The sequence below is a fragment of the Dipodomys ordii genome, unplaced genomic scaffold (genome assembly GCF_000151885.1).
Source record: "Dipodomys ordii isolate 6190 unplaced genomic scaffold, Dord_2.0 Scaffold2, whole genome shotgun sequence".
Classification (NCBI taxonomy): domain Eukaryota; kingdom Metazoa; phylum Chordata; class Mammalia; order Rodentia; family Heteromyidae; genus Dipodomys; species Dipodomys ordii.
The window spans coordinates 31,308,179-31,324,812 of NW_012267218.1; the positions used below are offsets into that span (position 1 = coordinate 31,308,179).

At 43.1% G+C, this 16,634-nt stretch overlaps 1 protein-coding gene across 1 annotated transcript in view; it reads left to right on the forward strand.

Annotated features, from left to right (window-relative positions):
* Positions 1 to 16,634, forward strand: part of LOC105983770 (coiled-coil domain-containing protein 170-like) — a 36,432-nt gene that overhangs the window by 19,345 nt on the left and 453 nt on the right. Inside the window, exons 7-8 of the mRNA XM_013013801.1 lie at positions 1,936 to 2,142; positions 4,496 to 4,714. Coding sequence (XP_012869255.1) covers positions 1,936 to 2,142; positions 4,496 to 4,714 — 426 coding nt within the window. The remainder of the gene's footprint in view (positions 1 to 1,935; positions 2,143 to 4,495; positions 4,715 to 16,634) is intronic.

Genomic DNA, 16,634 nt, shown 5'->3' on the forward strand with positions numbered 1-16,634 from the left:
ATCTTATTTTTCGTAGATTTGGGGGTCTGTTTTTTATTTGTTTGTTTTGCCAATCGTGGAGCTTGAACTCTGGGCCTGGGTGCTGTCCCTCAGCTCTTCAGCTCAAGGCTAGCACTTGAGCCACAGCGCCACTTCTGGGTTGTCTGTGTATGTGGTACTGAGGAATCAAACCCAGGGCTTCATGCATGCGAGGCAAGCACTCTACCACTAAGCCGCATTCCCAGCCACTTTGGATTTGGCAAAATAGTTCAGGCTGGTCTTAAACTTTAGATCTTCCTGCTTCACACTCCCAAGTGTGAAGATTAGAAAGAAATGAACTGAAAGAAATGGCTCTGTAGTGGATGACTTTCAGGCAGTCTGACTGCAACAGTGATGATATTCCTGAGTAATTACTATATAAAAAAAATTTTTTTTGGGGGGGGGTTGGTCGTAGGGCTTGTACTCTGGGCCTGGGCGCTGTCCTTGAGCTCTTCAGCTCAAGGCTAGTGCTCTACCACTTGAGCCACAGTGCCACCTCCGGCTTTTTTCTTTTTGCTTATGTGGTGCTGAGGAATCGAACCCAGGGCCTCAGGCATGCAACGCAAGCACTCTACCACTGACCCACCTTCCCAGCCCAGTCTTCCTCTTTTTTTTTTTTTTTTTTTCAGTCATGAGGCTTAAACTCTGGGCCTGAACGCTGCCCCTAAGCTTTTCAGCTCAAAGTGAGCAGTCTACCATTTGAGCCACTGTGCCATTTCCAGTTTTCTAGTGGCTTATTGGAGATAAGAGTCTCACAGACTTTCCTGCCCAGGCTAGCTTTGAACTGTGATCCTTGGATCTCAGCCTCCTGAGTAGCTAGGATTACAGGCGTGAGCCACTGATGCCTGGTGCACGTTCTCTCTCTCTCTCTTTCTCTCTCTCTCTTTCTTATTTTGCTGGAACACATCCTCTAATAGCTTCCTAAGAAATTATGTCTTGGATAGATATTTTTCTTTGAGTCCTTGTATAAATGAGAGATATTTACTTTCTTAATATTCAGTTGATGGTTAGGTGTAGACTTTATTTTCACACATTTAACACGTTACTTTTTGTTATGTGTATACTAGTTCTGGTGCTTGAATTCAAGGCTTGAGCACTGCTTCTGAGCTTTTTTGCTGTTTTCTCATAATATGTATTTTTTATATAATCTCTGGTGAATGCTTATTTTATCATAAAAAATTTTTGACATTTATATTGCCTTTTGCATATTATGAATAATGGTCTAAAGAATATCTGTGTTCAGGGCTGGGAAGGTGGATCAGTGGTAGAGTTCTTGCCTTGCATGTATGAAGTGCCCTGGGTTCGATTCCTCAGTACCACGTAAGCAGAAAAAGCCGGGAGTGGCACTGTGGCTCACATGGTAGAGTGCTAGCCTTGAGCTGAAGAGCTGAGTGACAGCGCCCAGGCCTAGATTCAAGCCCTATGACTAACAACATCAAAAAAAATCCATATGCTTATTTCTTTATAATACATTGTAGAAAAGATGAAATGATTTGTTATTTTTTAGTATTTATAAAATGTATACCACTAATTTGTCATTTTATTGGCATATTCTTATTATTTTAATATTCATTTGTGGTGAAAATATTCTATTTAGGTATTTATTAAATCTGCACTTCATTAGTCTAGAATAGATGTGGTATTATGGTGGTATAGTACAACAAATTTTTTTTTTTGTCGGTCATGGGGGCTGAACTCTGGGCCTGGGCGCTGTCCCTCAGCTCTTCAGCTCATGGCTAGTGCTCTACCACTTGAGCCACAACACCACTTCCGGCTTTTCTCTGCTTATGTGGTTCTGAGGAATCGAACCCAGGGCCTCATGCATGCGAGGCAAGCACTCTACCACTAAGCCAACTTCCCAGCCCTAGTACAACAATTTAAAGCACATTTTTCCCAATACTTTTTATTTCTATAAAGGAAAATCTCAAGACTCAAAACTCACAGATAAATGAGCATAAGCAGTTAAAAGAGTTAGAAATGTTATTGGATATTCGGCAGAATTTGCAGATGGATACAGTGCCAAGAATGGAGGAGAAAATTCAGAAACTTCAGAAACAGCTCAGTGATTTGAAATTGTCAAATAAAAATATGAAAACTCAACTGACAAGAGTAAATGTCCTTAAAGTAAGTAAAAGAAGTAAGACTTCCAAAATCCACTTAAGCTTTGGCCCATGCCTATTTTAGGTGCATCTCTAAATAAGTTTTTATGTATGTATGTATGCATGTATTTGGTGTGGTGCTAGGGCTAGAACTCAGGAACCGGGCACTAGCTCTTAGCTTTTTCTGCCCAAGTTTAGTGCTCTACCACTTAAGTTACAGATCTTCCAGCTTTTTAGTGGTTAATTGGAGAGAGGAGTCTCATAGACTTTCATGCCTGGGGTTGGCTTTGGGCCAGGTCTCAGACTCCTGAAATAGCTAGGACTATAGATTTGAGCCTCCGCCAGTGTCCAGCTATACATGAACTTTGTGTGTGTATGTGTGTGTGTGTGTGTGTGTGTGTGTGTGTGTGTATGCGCTGGTTCTGAGATTTTAACACAGGGCCTGGTGGCTGTCCCTGAGCTTTTTTACTCAAGACTAGTGCTCTACCACTTGAGCCACAAATCTACGTCCAGCTTTTTGTTGGTTAATTAGGCTTTTCCTGCCAGGCTAGCTTTGAACCAGGAAATGTAGACCTCAGCCTGAGTAGGTAGGGCTACAGGTGTGAGCGCCCGGCTCTACACGAGTTTAAAAAAATTAAAATGAAGCTGGGCGTTGGTGGCTCATGCCTATAATCCTAGCTACTCAGGAGGCTGAGATCTGAGAATCGTGTTCAAAGCCAGCTTGGGCAGGAAAGTCTGTGAGATTTATCTCCAATAAACCACTAGAAAACCGGAAGTGGCATTGTAGTTCAATCGGTAGAGTGCTGGTCTTGAGCTTAAGAGCTCAGGGACAGTGCCCAAGCCCAGAGGTCAAGCCCCACGACCAACCAAAAAAAAAAAAAAAAAGATTCTGCAAACTGGGTACTTGTGTGGCTCAAGTAGTAGAGTACCAACCTTGAGAAAATCTGCTAAGGAAGAACTCAGAAAGAGGCCCTGAGTTCAAGCCCCAGTACCCATACAAAAAGAAAAAGGTCTTGTCTTTTTAAAAATTCCTCTTTGGAACTTGTAGCTTTGGTTGTTTATTTCAAAAGTAAGTTGAGCCTTCAACCAAATATGCACTAAATTATTTATCAACATTCTAGTTTCTTAACAATATTTCTTTTTTTTTTTTTTTTGGTTCCAGTCGTGGGGCCTGAACTCTGTCCTTCAGCTCAAGGCTAGCGCTCTACCACTAGAGCCACAGCACCACTTCCAGCTTTTTTCTTTTTGCCTATGTGGTGCTGAGGAATCAAACCCAGGGCCTCATGCATGCAAGGCAAGCGCTCTACCACTGAGCCACCTTCCCAGCCCTATCTTAACAGTATTTCTTTAGAACCAATTGTTTTCTCTCTTCCTGTATTTGGCTAGTATAAATTGTAAGGTTTTTATTTATTTATTTTTTGGTCGTGGGGCTTGAACTCTGGGCCTGGGTGCTGTCCCTCAGCTCTTCAGCTCAAGGCCAGCACTCTATCACTTCAGCCACAGTGCCTCTTCCGGTTTTCTAGTGGTTTATTGGAGATAAGAGTCTCACAGACTTTCCTGCCCGGGCTGGCTTTGAACCATGATCCTCAGATCTCAGCCTCCTAAGTAGCTAAGATTACACACGTGAGCCACTGGCACTGGGCAAATTGTAAGATCTTTGAGGACGTACAATATATGTGAAACTATGTAAAGCCCACAAACCAAGTTGACAAAAATGCTAAGTAAGCCAGGCACTTGTGGTTCACACCTGTAATACTAGCTATTCAGGAGCCTAAGAGCCTAGGATCACAGTTCAAAGTCAGCCTGAGCAGGAAAGTCTGTGAGACTCTTATCTCTAATTAACTGCCAGAGAGACTGGGAAGGTGTCTCAGTGGTAGAGTGCTTGCCTTGCATGCATGGGTTTGATTCCTCAGCACCACATAGGCAGAAATAGCCAGAAGTGGCGCTGTGGCTCAAGTGGTAGAGCTCTAGCCTTGAGCTGAAGAGCTGAGGGACAGTGCCCAGGCTCAGAGTTCAGGCCCCACAACCGACCAAAATCAAAAGCAAAAACAAATAATCAACCACTAGAAAACCAGAAGGGGTGTTGTGGCTTAAAGTAGCAGAGTGCTAGCCTTGAGCAAAAAGAGCTCAGGGACAGTGCCCAGGCAGTTCAAGCCTCATGACCCACCAAAAAGAAAAAAGAAGCTAATTAAATGTTGGTTATTAATGAACCTGAGGGTACAAACATGTCCTTAATTCAGAAACTGTGGGAGTTTAAAAATTTCAATATATCTTTTCAGAATTAAAGGTGTAGGGTGGGTGGAAGCATGAGTTGTATCTGTTATTTATCAGTGATCAAATCAACGTCTTCTTTTGACCTACCTTTTACCCTCTCCCAGGACAAAACAATTGAAAAGCTCAGACAATCATTAACAAAAGTTGAAATGACAAAGGAGAAACCAGCTATGACAGCAGACAATTTGAAAGCAACATTAGTTTCTGCAGAGCAAGAGTTGAAATCAGACTCTGAGGGCGCCCCTCAGCTGCTGTGTGGGGTGGCTCCTGAGCTCCCCGCAGCTAAGAGTACACCTGAAGAAGTATCAGGGCGAGAACAAGAGGTATTTTTTTTCTAATTACTGTATTAAATTAACTGAAGTGATAAACACTCACCTCAACTTAAATTAACTAACTGAAAAAATTTAGAGAATTTCTTGGTTCATAGCATCCAACCTAAGTTAAACTACCTACCTTTGGAAGGGCACCTAGACCCTCAAAGGACCTTTCTTCTTGGCATATGTGCCACAGCTTATGCATGACTAACTGAGAGCTAATTTTCTCTGTAGAACATGAATCACGGACACTGACAACTATAGAGTTTGATGGTTTCTGTGCCATGAGAGAGAATCTCAAGGAAAGGGCTTTACTAGACAAGTTTAGGTCAAGTGCTTTCCTCTGTGAATCCTTACTGGCTGAGGATGAGATTTTAGTTTAGCTTAGGTTTCTATGCATATCCTCTGACTAATCAGTAGGGTAAGGTTTTGTGAAAGAATACAAGCTTTGAGAAAATCATGGGTGTGGTTATTTTCTGTCACACTCTAAAATGGGACAGTGCTTCTAAACATGCTTAGGTTTTCCCTGTACTTATAAAGCAAATGTCCTTCCCCTCCTCCCTCTTCCTCTCCCTCCCCACTCCTTCCTCCTTCCTCTGCTTCCATTTCCCAGCAGTGCAGGAAATCCTTTTAGTTGCCTTAATCTTCAGGTGAAGGCTGGGTTTACTTACTAGGTTTCTTTACCCAATATTGCCCCCTTCTGTTGGTACAGTGAAGGCAGCTTCTAAAGTCTCAAAGAGCCTTTTCCTTTGGGGGAAAGGATGGGTGATGTCTGATTCTGCAATTCTCTCCTGTTTGTTCAAGTCCCTTAATTCCCATGGTTTGCCATTTCCCTTTCCCTTACTCCCAAGCCTCTAAGGAACACCTCAAATCCCAAGTACTCTGCAACCTCCCCTCAGAAACCTTGCCCTCGTGGGCTGGGAAGATGGCTCAGTGGTAGAGCGCTTGTCTTGCATGCCTGAGGCCCTGGGTTCGATTCCCCAGCACCACATAAGCAAAAAGAAAAAAAGCCGGAAGTGGCACTGTGGCTCAAGTGGTAGAGCCCTAGCCTTGAGCTGAAGAGCTGAGGGACAGCGCCCAGGCCCAGAGTTCAGGCCCCACGACTGGACCTAAAAAAACAAAAACAAAACAGAAACCTTGCCCTCAGGAACTGCCATCTCTGATCTCTATGCTTCCAAGCTTCTTTCTTGTTCTTTTCCACTTGCCAGCATTCTGATCTGCCCTGTCTCAGACTGTTCACAGTATTTCTCCACTTGTGAACTGCTTTTTTGGGGGGGGGATTGGAGGGGGTGTCAGTCATGGGCTTGAACTCTGGCCTGGGCGCTGTCCTTCAGCTCTTCAGTTCAAGGGGAGCTACCACTTGAGCCACCAGGCCACGTCTGGTTTTCTGGTAGTTTACTGGAGATAAGAGTTTCACAGACTTTCCTGCCTGGGCTGGCTTTGAACCATGATCCTCAGATCTCAGCCTCCTGAGTAGCTAGGGTTATGGGCATGAGCCACTATACCTGGCTGTGAAGTGGTCTGTGTTCCAGACAAGAGGATGCAGGACACACTCTTCCCTACAGCTGTCTGTACAGCATTAGGATATTTATTTCCCCCCACTCCTATGCAAATCGAAGGTTGAGATATTCTCTACATATGTTACTTATTTATTGTGCCAGTACTATAGAACTTGAGCTTAGGATCTCCTGCTCTGGCTTAATTTTTTTTTACCCAAGGCTGGTGTTCTGCCACTTAAGCCACAGCTCAACTTCCAGCTTTTTGGTGGTTCACTGGAAATGAGAGTCTCCTGGACTTTTCTGCCTGGGCTGGTTTTGAACCTTGATTCTCAAATCTCAACCTCTGCAGTACAGGCCTGAGCCACCAGCACCAGTTGATCAGTATGACTTTAATAAGTATCTCTGGATAGTCATTGTTATAAAACAAAGCATAAATTCAAAGAGACAAGTCTTAGCCACTGGGCTTTGTGTCATATGTAAAGTTCCAACACCTTGGGAGTCTGAGGTGGGAAGACCACCTAAGAACAGAAGATGGAAGTTGAAGAAGAGCCTTAGCAGCATAGTGATACCCATTTAAACAAACAAAAAAAGATAGCTAGGCGCCAGTGGCATTTCTATAGTCATAGATACTCACACTCTTACTCCAATTAACCAGCAATTAAAAGCCAGAAGTAGAACCATAGCTCAAGTGGTCAAGTGGTAGACTTGCCAGCCTTGAGAAAAAAGCAAAGGGATCTTGCCAAGGTCCTAAGTTCAAACCCTAGTACTGTGTACACATGTGTGCACAGACGTGTATACACACACACAATACACACATACAAGGTAATTGCTTAGTGACTGGAAAATATTAAGCAATGTTATAATTAGGTTTAGTTGACAAAACATAAGCAAAATTATTAAAATGCAAATGAAATTTTAAAGAATTATTGTGATAAAGCAAGTCATTTTCTTAAGAATAGCATTTGAAGCGGCTGGGAAGGTGGCTCAGTGGTAGAGCGCTTGCCTTGCATGCATGAGGCCCTGGGTTCGATTTCTCAGCACCACATAAGCAAACAGAGAAAAGCTGGAAGTGGCGCTGTGGCTCAAGTGGTAGAGCGCTAGCCTTGAGCTGAAGAGCTGAGGGACAGCGCCACTTCCAGCTTTTCTCTGTTTGCTTATGTGGTGCTGAGGAATCGAACCCAGGGCCTCGAGCATGCAAGGCAAGCGCTCTACCACTGAGCCACCTTCCCAGCCCCCATAGCCCAGTATTTTTTATTCCAATTTCTTTCCCTTCCTCAAATCCCAGTTAAATAATTCAGCACTGAACTGGGGGCTAGTGTTTCACGCCTGTAATCCTAACCACTCAGGAGGCTGAGATCTGAGAATCATGGTTCAAAGCCAGCCCCGGAAAAAAAGTCTGTGAGATTCCAATAAACTGCTAGAAAACCAGAAGTAGCAATGTGGCTCAAAGTGGTACAGCTCTAGCCTTAAGGGACAGCACCAGGCCCTGCATTCAAGACCCACGACCAACCAAAAAAAAAAAAAAAAAGCAGCACTGGTAGCTCACACCTGCCATGCCTGTAATCCTAGCTACTTTGGAGGTTGAGATCTGAGGATCCTCGTTTGAAGCCAGCTCAGAAGCAGGAAAGTCCTGAGCTGCTGCACTTTCAGCCCCCCCCACCCCCACCGTCATGAGGCTTGAACTCTGGGCCTGGGCACTGTCCTTCAGCTCTTCAGCTCACGGTGAGTGCTCTACCACTTGAGCCACTTCCGGTTTTCTAGTGGTATATTGGAGATAGGAGTCTCAAGGTCTTTCCTGCCTGGGCTGGCTTTGAACTGAAATCCTCAGATCTCAACCTCCTGAGTAGCTAGGATTACAGGCGTGATCCGCTGGCGCCCAGTTAACGTTCAGCTTTTTCTTTGTGGTTAATTGAAGATAAGTCTTGGGGGTTTTCCTGCGCAGGCTGGCTTCAAACCGATATCATCAGATCTCAGCCTCCTGAGTAGCTAGGTTTATAGGTGTGAGCCATTGTTGCCTGACTTCCTGGGGCTTGAACTCTGGGCCTCAGTGCTGTCTTTGAGCTCATAAGCTCAAGGCTAGAGCCATAGAGCCACTTCTGGTTTTCTGATGGTTTATTGGAGATAATAGTGTCACAGCTTTTCCTGCCCTGGCTTTCTTTGAACCGTGATCTTCAGACCTCATTGAATAGGTAGGATTACAGGCGTAAGCCACCGGTGTCTGGCTTAATACAATTTGTGTGTATGAGTGTATGTGCCTGAGCTCTGCTTTTACCTCCCTTTAAGTTGATAGGATCTTATTTTGGAATCAATCTTCAAGTTAATATCTTTTCTTTGTAATTTTAGCATTCTTAGATCTTCTAAGCAGATCTATGAGAGGAAATGATTTAGAGAACTGTGTGAGGAGCTGGGAAGGTAGCTCAGTGGTTCAGTGCTTGCCTTGCATGCATGAGACCCTGGGTTCAATTCCTCAGAATAAGCAGAAAAGGCTGGAAGTGGCACTGTGGCTCAGGTGGTAGAACACTAGCCTTGAGCTGAAGAGTTGAGGGGACAGTGACCAGACCCAGAGTTCAGGCCCCATGACCGACAAAAAAAAAGAACTGTGAGTGAAAAAAAAAAAAAACCCGCTGCATTTTGCAGGGAAGGGTGTAGGAGGTAATTGAAGGAGAATGACCAGGAACATGGGAGTAGGAGTAGGTCAGACAGATTGAGTTAAGTATTTTGAATGCACTGTAAATGAGATTTTGAAATCAATATGCCATTTTGTTGGATCCATGAAGGACTGTTAAGGACATAGGCAAGGTGAGACGATAGAATTCTGCCATACTGGCCCCACTGTAGCAAATGAAAGTGCTGCTAATGTACAAGTTTCCCAGAATGTACTGAAAAAGACAAGGTTTTTATAATCTTGAAAAAAAAAAAGCTGGGCACAGTGGCTCATGCCTGTAATCCTAGCTACTCAGGAGGCCAAGATCTGAGGATCATGATTCAAAGTCAGCCTAGGTAGGAAAGTCCCTGAGACTCTTATCTCCAATAAACCACTCAGAAAACCAGAAGTAGCACAGTGGTTCAAGTGGTCGAGCGCCAGCCTTGAGCTGAATTGCTGAGGAACAGCGCCCAGAGTTCAAGCCCCACAACCAACACCACCAACAAATATGGGCTGGGAATGTGGCTTAGTGGTAAGTGCTTGCCTTGCATGCATGAAGCTCTAGGTTTGATTCCTTGGTGCCACATACACAGAAAAACCCAGAAGTGGCGCTGTGGCTCAAGTGGTAAAGTGCTAGTCATAAGCTGAAGAGCTGAGGGACAGTGGCCAGGCCCTAAGTTCAAGCCCAGGACTGGCAAGCAAAAAAAAAAGAAAGAAAGAAAGCCAGTTGCCAGTGGCTCATGCCTGTAATCCTAGCTACTCAGGAGACTGAAATCTGAATATTGCAGTTCAAAGCCAGACCAGGCAGGAAAGTCCCTGTGAGACTCTTATCTTCAATTACTCGAAAAATAAAAAAATAAAAGCCAGAAGTGGCACTGTAGTTCAAGTGGTAAAGTTCTAGCCCTGAGTACAAAGAGGCTCAGGGACAGCACCTGGACCCTGAATTCAAGTCCCAGGACCAGCAAAAACAACAAACAAAAAAACCAAAAACATGTTATTCTTTTTTTTGTGTGTTGGTACTGAAACTTAACCTTGGGCTGGGCAGTGTCCCTTAGCTTCTTTGCTCAAGGCTGGTACTTTTTTTGGTCGTTCCTAGGGCTTGAACTCTGGGCCTGGGCGCTGTTCCTCAGCCCTTCAGTGCAAGGTAAGCACTCTACCACTTGAGCCGCAACACCACTTCTGGTTTTCTGGTGGTTAACAGGAGATAAGAGTCCTACTTTCATACTCAGGCTGGCTTTGAACCATGATCCTCCTATCTCAGTCTCCTGAGTAGCTAGGATTATGTGTGTGAGCCACCAGCACCTGGCAAGACTGGTACAACTAACATACTTGTTTGTTTTTTCAAATATAATTTTATTATTGCTTTTTGCTGATGTAATACTGAGGAATAGAACCTAGGGACTCATGCATGCTAGGCAAGCATTCTACCTCTAAGCCACATTCCCAGCCCCTAACATACTTATTTAAACATTGTTTTTAAATTGTTTTTCTTCCTGAGAGCCCAAATGCAGTTGCCTCTTGTTTTATGAAGTGTGAGTTTCCTGTGGTCCCATGTTCTCACCTGTGTGTTAGGAAAAAATCCATGATTCCAGGGGCTGGGAAGGTGGCTCAGTGGTAGAGTGCTTGCCTTGCATGCATGAGGCCCTGGGTTCGATTCCTCAGTACTACAAAAGCAAAAAGAAAAAAGCCAGGAGTGGCGCTGTGGCTCAAGTGGTAGAGCGCTAGCCTTGAGCTGAAGAGCTGAGGGACAGCGCCCAGACCCAGAGTTCAGGCCCCATAACCAGACCCAAAAAAGAAAAAAAAGAAAAAAAATCCATGATTCCAGAGCTATCCAGGGGTGGCAGTGTGTAATACAATACAGTAACATCTGAGGGACACACATTATTGAATGCCTCATCCTGGCACAGTTTGTTCAAAGGTTGGTCCAGACAGCTCATGTGTGCTACAACAACCAGATGGGTATATGCTAGAGTTAGGACTACTTTCTTGTTTAAAACATTTCATAGAAGCTGGGCACCTGTGGCTCACACCTATGATCCTAGCTACTCAGGAGGCTGAGATCCAAGAATCACAGTTCAAAGCCAGCTTAGGCAGGAAAGTCTGTGAGTCTTATGTCCAATTAACCAGAAAACCAGAAGTGGTGTTGTGGCTCAAATAGTCCGGTCATGGGGCCTGAACTCTGGGCCTGGGCTCCGTCCCTCAGCTCTTCAGCTCAAGGGTAGCGCTCTACCCCTGGAGCCACAGCGCCACTTCTGGCTTTTTCTGTTTATGTGGTGCTGAGGAATTGAACCCAGGACCTCATGCTTGCAAGGCATGCACTCTACCGCTGAGCTACCTTCCCAGCAAGAGATATAATTTTTTAATGGAGTAATTATGATCTATACATGTTCTCATGTTATTATCCAAATCTTGTTATGTTGTCAATAGATTCCAAACATACACAATAATAATTAATCTTTTAATATTTTGCCATCTTGTAGTCCTGGCAAACCAAAGCTTTACATACATTTTGTGTGTGTGTGTGTGCACATGAGTGCACATTTGAGAAATTACACAAAGTAGGCAAGGACTTTCTGAGCCACATCCTCAGCCCTAACTACATTTTTCAGTTGTGAAGATATGCTCTGCTCTTACTCCACTTGTATAGAACAATAGCTTTCAGACCCTGTGTTGCTCTTATTCCACTTTATAAAATAGCAGTCTCCATTTGAATGCCACTGCTGAGGCAGAATGAGCCTACATCTTATTTCTGTAAGTGTACAGCCATCATGTGTTTAGCACAAATGATGACACGTAGCCTGATAAATAACTTATTTATGCAAATAAAATATTACTACTTAGGAACTTGTCTAATTAAGTCATGATCGCATGGACATAACAAAACTATAGGAAGGCTGGAGGCATAGCCTTTGTGTAAAGGGCCTTCCTCACCAGTGGGAGGCCCTGTATTTCATCTCCAGCATACATCAGAAAAAGCAGGCCTGTAAGTTGATTGAACACCAAGCAATGGTGCCACTCCTTCCTGGATCACATAGAGGAGCACCTAACACTGAGTTTTAGTGATACTCACCATCATGTCTGCATTTCAAACCTACTGTGGGTCGTGCAGTTCACTATGGTAACACTGCATCTACCCATGTACAGTGGTTCTCTTAGCAGCTAGATCAGCTATCCCTCTTCAGTCAAGCCCTTTTGAGCCCTGTTCTGCTTTAACCTGTTTCTTAGCTTTTCTGTAAACCTACATGTATATCATTGTGGTCTGAGAGTTAATAGTAGTAATTAAAATTGGAATAAAAGAACCTGTTTCTCAATGGCTCATGATTATCAAGTGAAATCAGTAGTGATGGAAAATGACTTAACCTGGAAACACTCACTTGACAGTCACATCCTGAAAAATGCCAGCACTGCCCTTGCTGCAGACCAGGCTAAACCGCCTCTTACCTTCCCCCTCCCCAAACACACCCTGCAGCTGTGAAAAGAAGACACTCTAGGAAATGAGGGTCATACTCTTTGGCAACAAAATGCTGTAAAAACAAACAAGCAAAAAACCTTTTCTGAAACTCAAAAGATTCCATCTCTGCATAAAGAACCTCTTCTGTTCCCATCCTGCATGGTTTGACCTCTACTCCCACCTGACTTCACTTTTCTGCCTAATAAGAGACCTTGGTATTACAGGAATTACATCATTTCTTCTCCAGCCAGGCTGAAGAAGACATGGATGCACTTCTCAGGTGGTTTAGCCCAATGAAACCTGTTGGCCGGTGAGTTTGTCTTTCTGGTATTTTCTTTTGAGCCACAGCTCCACTTCTGATTTTTGTGTGGTTCATTGGAAATAAGAGTCTCACAGGGACTTTTCTGCCTGGGCTGACTTTGAACTGCATTCCTCAGATCTCAGCCTCCTGAATAGCTAGGCTTAACAGGCATGAGCCATCAGCACTTGACTTGGTCTTTATTCAGACTCTTGGTACTTGAACAATTTCCCAACAAGTAGTACTTGGCAAATTAAAACCAACCAAATTGAGATGCCTTGTAAAGTATTACTATGTAATAAATTCTGATATTGTGGAAAGTCATGGAAGCATCTGTGTTTTGCACACAGCTTACAACAGTATATTACAAGTGTAAATTGCTGCTTTTTTTTTTTTTTTGGTGGTGTGGGGCTTGAACTCTGGGCCTGAATGCTGTCCTTGAGTTTTTGTTCTCTACCAATTGAGCCTCATTTCTGATTTTTTGGTGGTTAATTGGAGACAAAAGTCTCATGGGTTTTACTGCTCTGCTTGTTTTGAACCATGATCCTCAGATCTCCTGAGTAGATAATAGGTGTGAGCCACCAGTGCCCAGCTATATTGAATTTTGTTAGCTTGATTTTTTTCATGTTTGAAAATTAAGAGGTGTAGCTTGTGAACTGGCAAGGCTTAGCCAACCTGAACAAGAGCCAGCCTGACAGAACCAGGTGAGTGGAAACACCTAAGTGGGCCACTCTTGGCTAATTTCCTTGTCTTCCTTTTGAACTGCTCTTGGAAAGTAGGTGAATAAATGATGCAGTAGTGTTTCAACAAGTCCCACATAGCACACAATGACATATATATATATATATATATATATATATATACACACACCCACCCACACACGCATACATATATACACATACATATATAACATACATATATATACACATACGCATATACACATACATATATACACATATATACATATATATATACACACACACACATATATAGCTGTATTCTTTCCAATCCACTAGAGGGAGCCATGAATCTGCTGTGGAAAACAGTCTTTAGAAACAGACAATTCTGTGGCAGAATTTGAGCCCTTAATAGATCAGTGCAGACTGGAGGTTTGCTTTGGATGGAACAGGTTAAATGTAGAAGGAGAATGTACCTATACAAGAACTCTAGCTCCATCGTAAAGGACTGATTCAGTGATTTACCTCTCTACCACCTCCAGCCCTTTTGTTTTAATTCAATTTTGAGATAAGTTCTTTCTACTTTTGCTCAGGCTGATCTCAAATCCCTAAACCTGCTATCAGTGGCTCCGAGTATAATGTGTAATTACAAATATGCCTCAGTATGCCTGGCTTTGTTTTTGGATTTCCTTAGAGGGTAAGTCAGTATTCAAAATTAGCAATGTATCGAAGACCAGAGAAATGCTAAGACATATTTATTCCTATGAATACCTTGTTTTCTGAAGTAAACAAACCTGAACAACCCCTGAGCTCCCCTCTGGTCAGGAAAATCTTAGTAGAATGAGCTCCTATTGTGGCTGATTTCAAGCCACCAGCAGTTTAACAACCAAGTTGCAAACCCCTTGGCAACTTAACAGTCTTGAACCAGTGTGCACAGGTTCCTGCCTACTTTAGTCAACTTCTTTTGTAAAATGAGATGGTATATTCTGCCCCTTGTGCAATTCTGCTATGTAGCAGACCCATGGGCACTTTACTCAGTAATTTGTACCACATTCCTTGGTTTACAGTGCCCTACCAGGGAAGCCTGGGAACCAGTATTTATTTTATTTTATTATTAATTTATTGTTATTGTAGTGGTGATATATAGAGGAATTACAATTATATAAGTCAGGTAATAAGTACATTTTCTTTCACAGTGTCTTTTGCTCCCTCATTCTCTCCCAGTCCCTCACTCCCCTTTCCACCCACAAGTTGTATAGTTCACCTTCATTGGTGTCCAGTGAGCTCCACTGCGGCACTTTTTCACCCTTTTCCCTCAAGTTCTGTACCCTCCCCCAACTCTTGTGAAGATGTACACTTGAATACACCATACATAAGGTAAAAAGGGAAGAATCATCAAAAAATAAAAATTAAAAAAAGAGGTCTCTTGTTTCCATATCTTGAAGTTCCTTTCAATATGTGTGTGTGTGTGTGTGTGTGTGTGTGTGTGTGTGTGTGTGTATATATATATATATATATATATATAATTTTATATAAATAGGAAGAGGCGCTTAGGCCTTGTACCTTTGTGTTTCTATCTTAAGAATATCCTCTTTTGGTCTCACTGTGTGTGAGTATCTAGAGTCCTCTATAACATCATATTCCAGTGTATTTTAGATTAAATTCCTGCACATCAGAAAATATGCACCATTTGTCTCTCTGAACTTGGCTTACCTCACTTTACATGATTTGTTTTAGTTCCATTCATTTCTCTGCAAATGGCAATATTTTATTCTTTATAATGGCTGTGTAAAATTCCATTGTGTATAGGTACCAAATTTTTTGTATCCATTCATTTATTATGGGGTATCTGTTTTCATATCTTGGCTATGGTGAATAGTATGGCAATAAACACAGATGTGCAGGGGATATTGGGAACATGGACTTGACCTCTTTTCTCTCTAGCTGCTATAAGATCAGGAATTTTTCCCTCTTTAGTATCTAGTATCTTTCCACAATATGAAGAACTTCATATTAAATACACTTAGAGCTGGGCACTGGTGGTTCATGCCTGGACTCCTAGCTACTCAGGAGGCTGAGATCTGAGGATCACGGTTCAAAGTCAATCTGGGCAGGAAAGTCTGTGAGACTCTTATCTCCAATAAGCCACCAGAAAACTGGAAGTGGCATTGTGGCCTAAGTGGTAGAGCACTAGCTTTGAGCACAAAGAAACTCAGAAACAGTGTCCAGTGCTACAGGACCAAAAGCAACAATGCCAACCAACCATAGGTGGAAACCTCAAACTGTAAGCTCAAATAAACTTTCCCTCCCTTCCTTCATCCTTCCTCCCTCTTTCCCTCCTTTTCTTTCTTCCTCCTTCCCTCCCTTTCTTTCTTCCTTCTTTCCTTCCTTCCTTCTCTCCCTCCCTCCCTCCCTCTCTCTCTCTCTCTCTTTCTTTCTTTCTTTTTCTTTTATTAACAAAGAAGCAACTTTATTGAGAAGGTTCCTACACTGACCGGTCAGGGCCACAGCACAGGCTCGGAGCTTATGCTGTAATCCCTAGTGGCCCACATACTTTGGTTTTTAAAGGTAAAATTCATGAGTTGGTGTCTGGTCACAGGCAGGTGACCAATGCTTTCTTTCTCTTTCTTTACTTTCTTTTGTTTTTGGTGCTAGTCCTGGGGCTTGGACTCAGGGCCTGGGCACTTTTCCTGCGTTTCTTTGTGCTCAAAGCTAGTGTTCTACCACTTGAGCCACAGCTCCACTTCTGGCTTTTTGGTAGTTAATTGAAGATAAGTCTTGTGGACTTTCCTGCCCAGGCTGGCTTTAAATTGCAATCCTTAGATCTCAGCCTCCTGAGTAGTTAGGAGTCTGGGCGTGAGCCACCAGTGCCCAGCTCTAAGTTCTTAATGTTGTGGAAAGATACTAGACACACTTCTTTGGAAGCCATCTGCTTCGTTAGCCTCCTCCCATTGAATCTAGCACTCCCAGCCATAATGAACTAAGCAGGCTGTCTCTTTAGGAAGACATTAGCCTTTAGAGTTGACACAGCACTTGTGTGGCTGCTTGAACACTACTTTTCCCACCAGCCCAGTGATGATTTTATCACCAATCTGCAAATACAGAAATTTGAGTGAGTTCCCACATTTACACTTATAGGAACATAGGTCATGTGGCTTGCATTTAGGACCATACCTGCCTCCTCTTTGTGAGAGATTCCACTCCTACGTCCCAATATCTGGGGCCTCTCAATGTCCATTCCTAGGGTTAGTAGCTCATAGGCTTGTCCGCCTGACCCCAGCCCTGTCTTCCTGCTTACGTCTACCTATCACTCCTGTTTTTGTCTAAAATATGACTCAGAGAATTCTTTTTTTTTTTTTT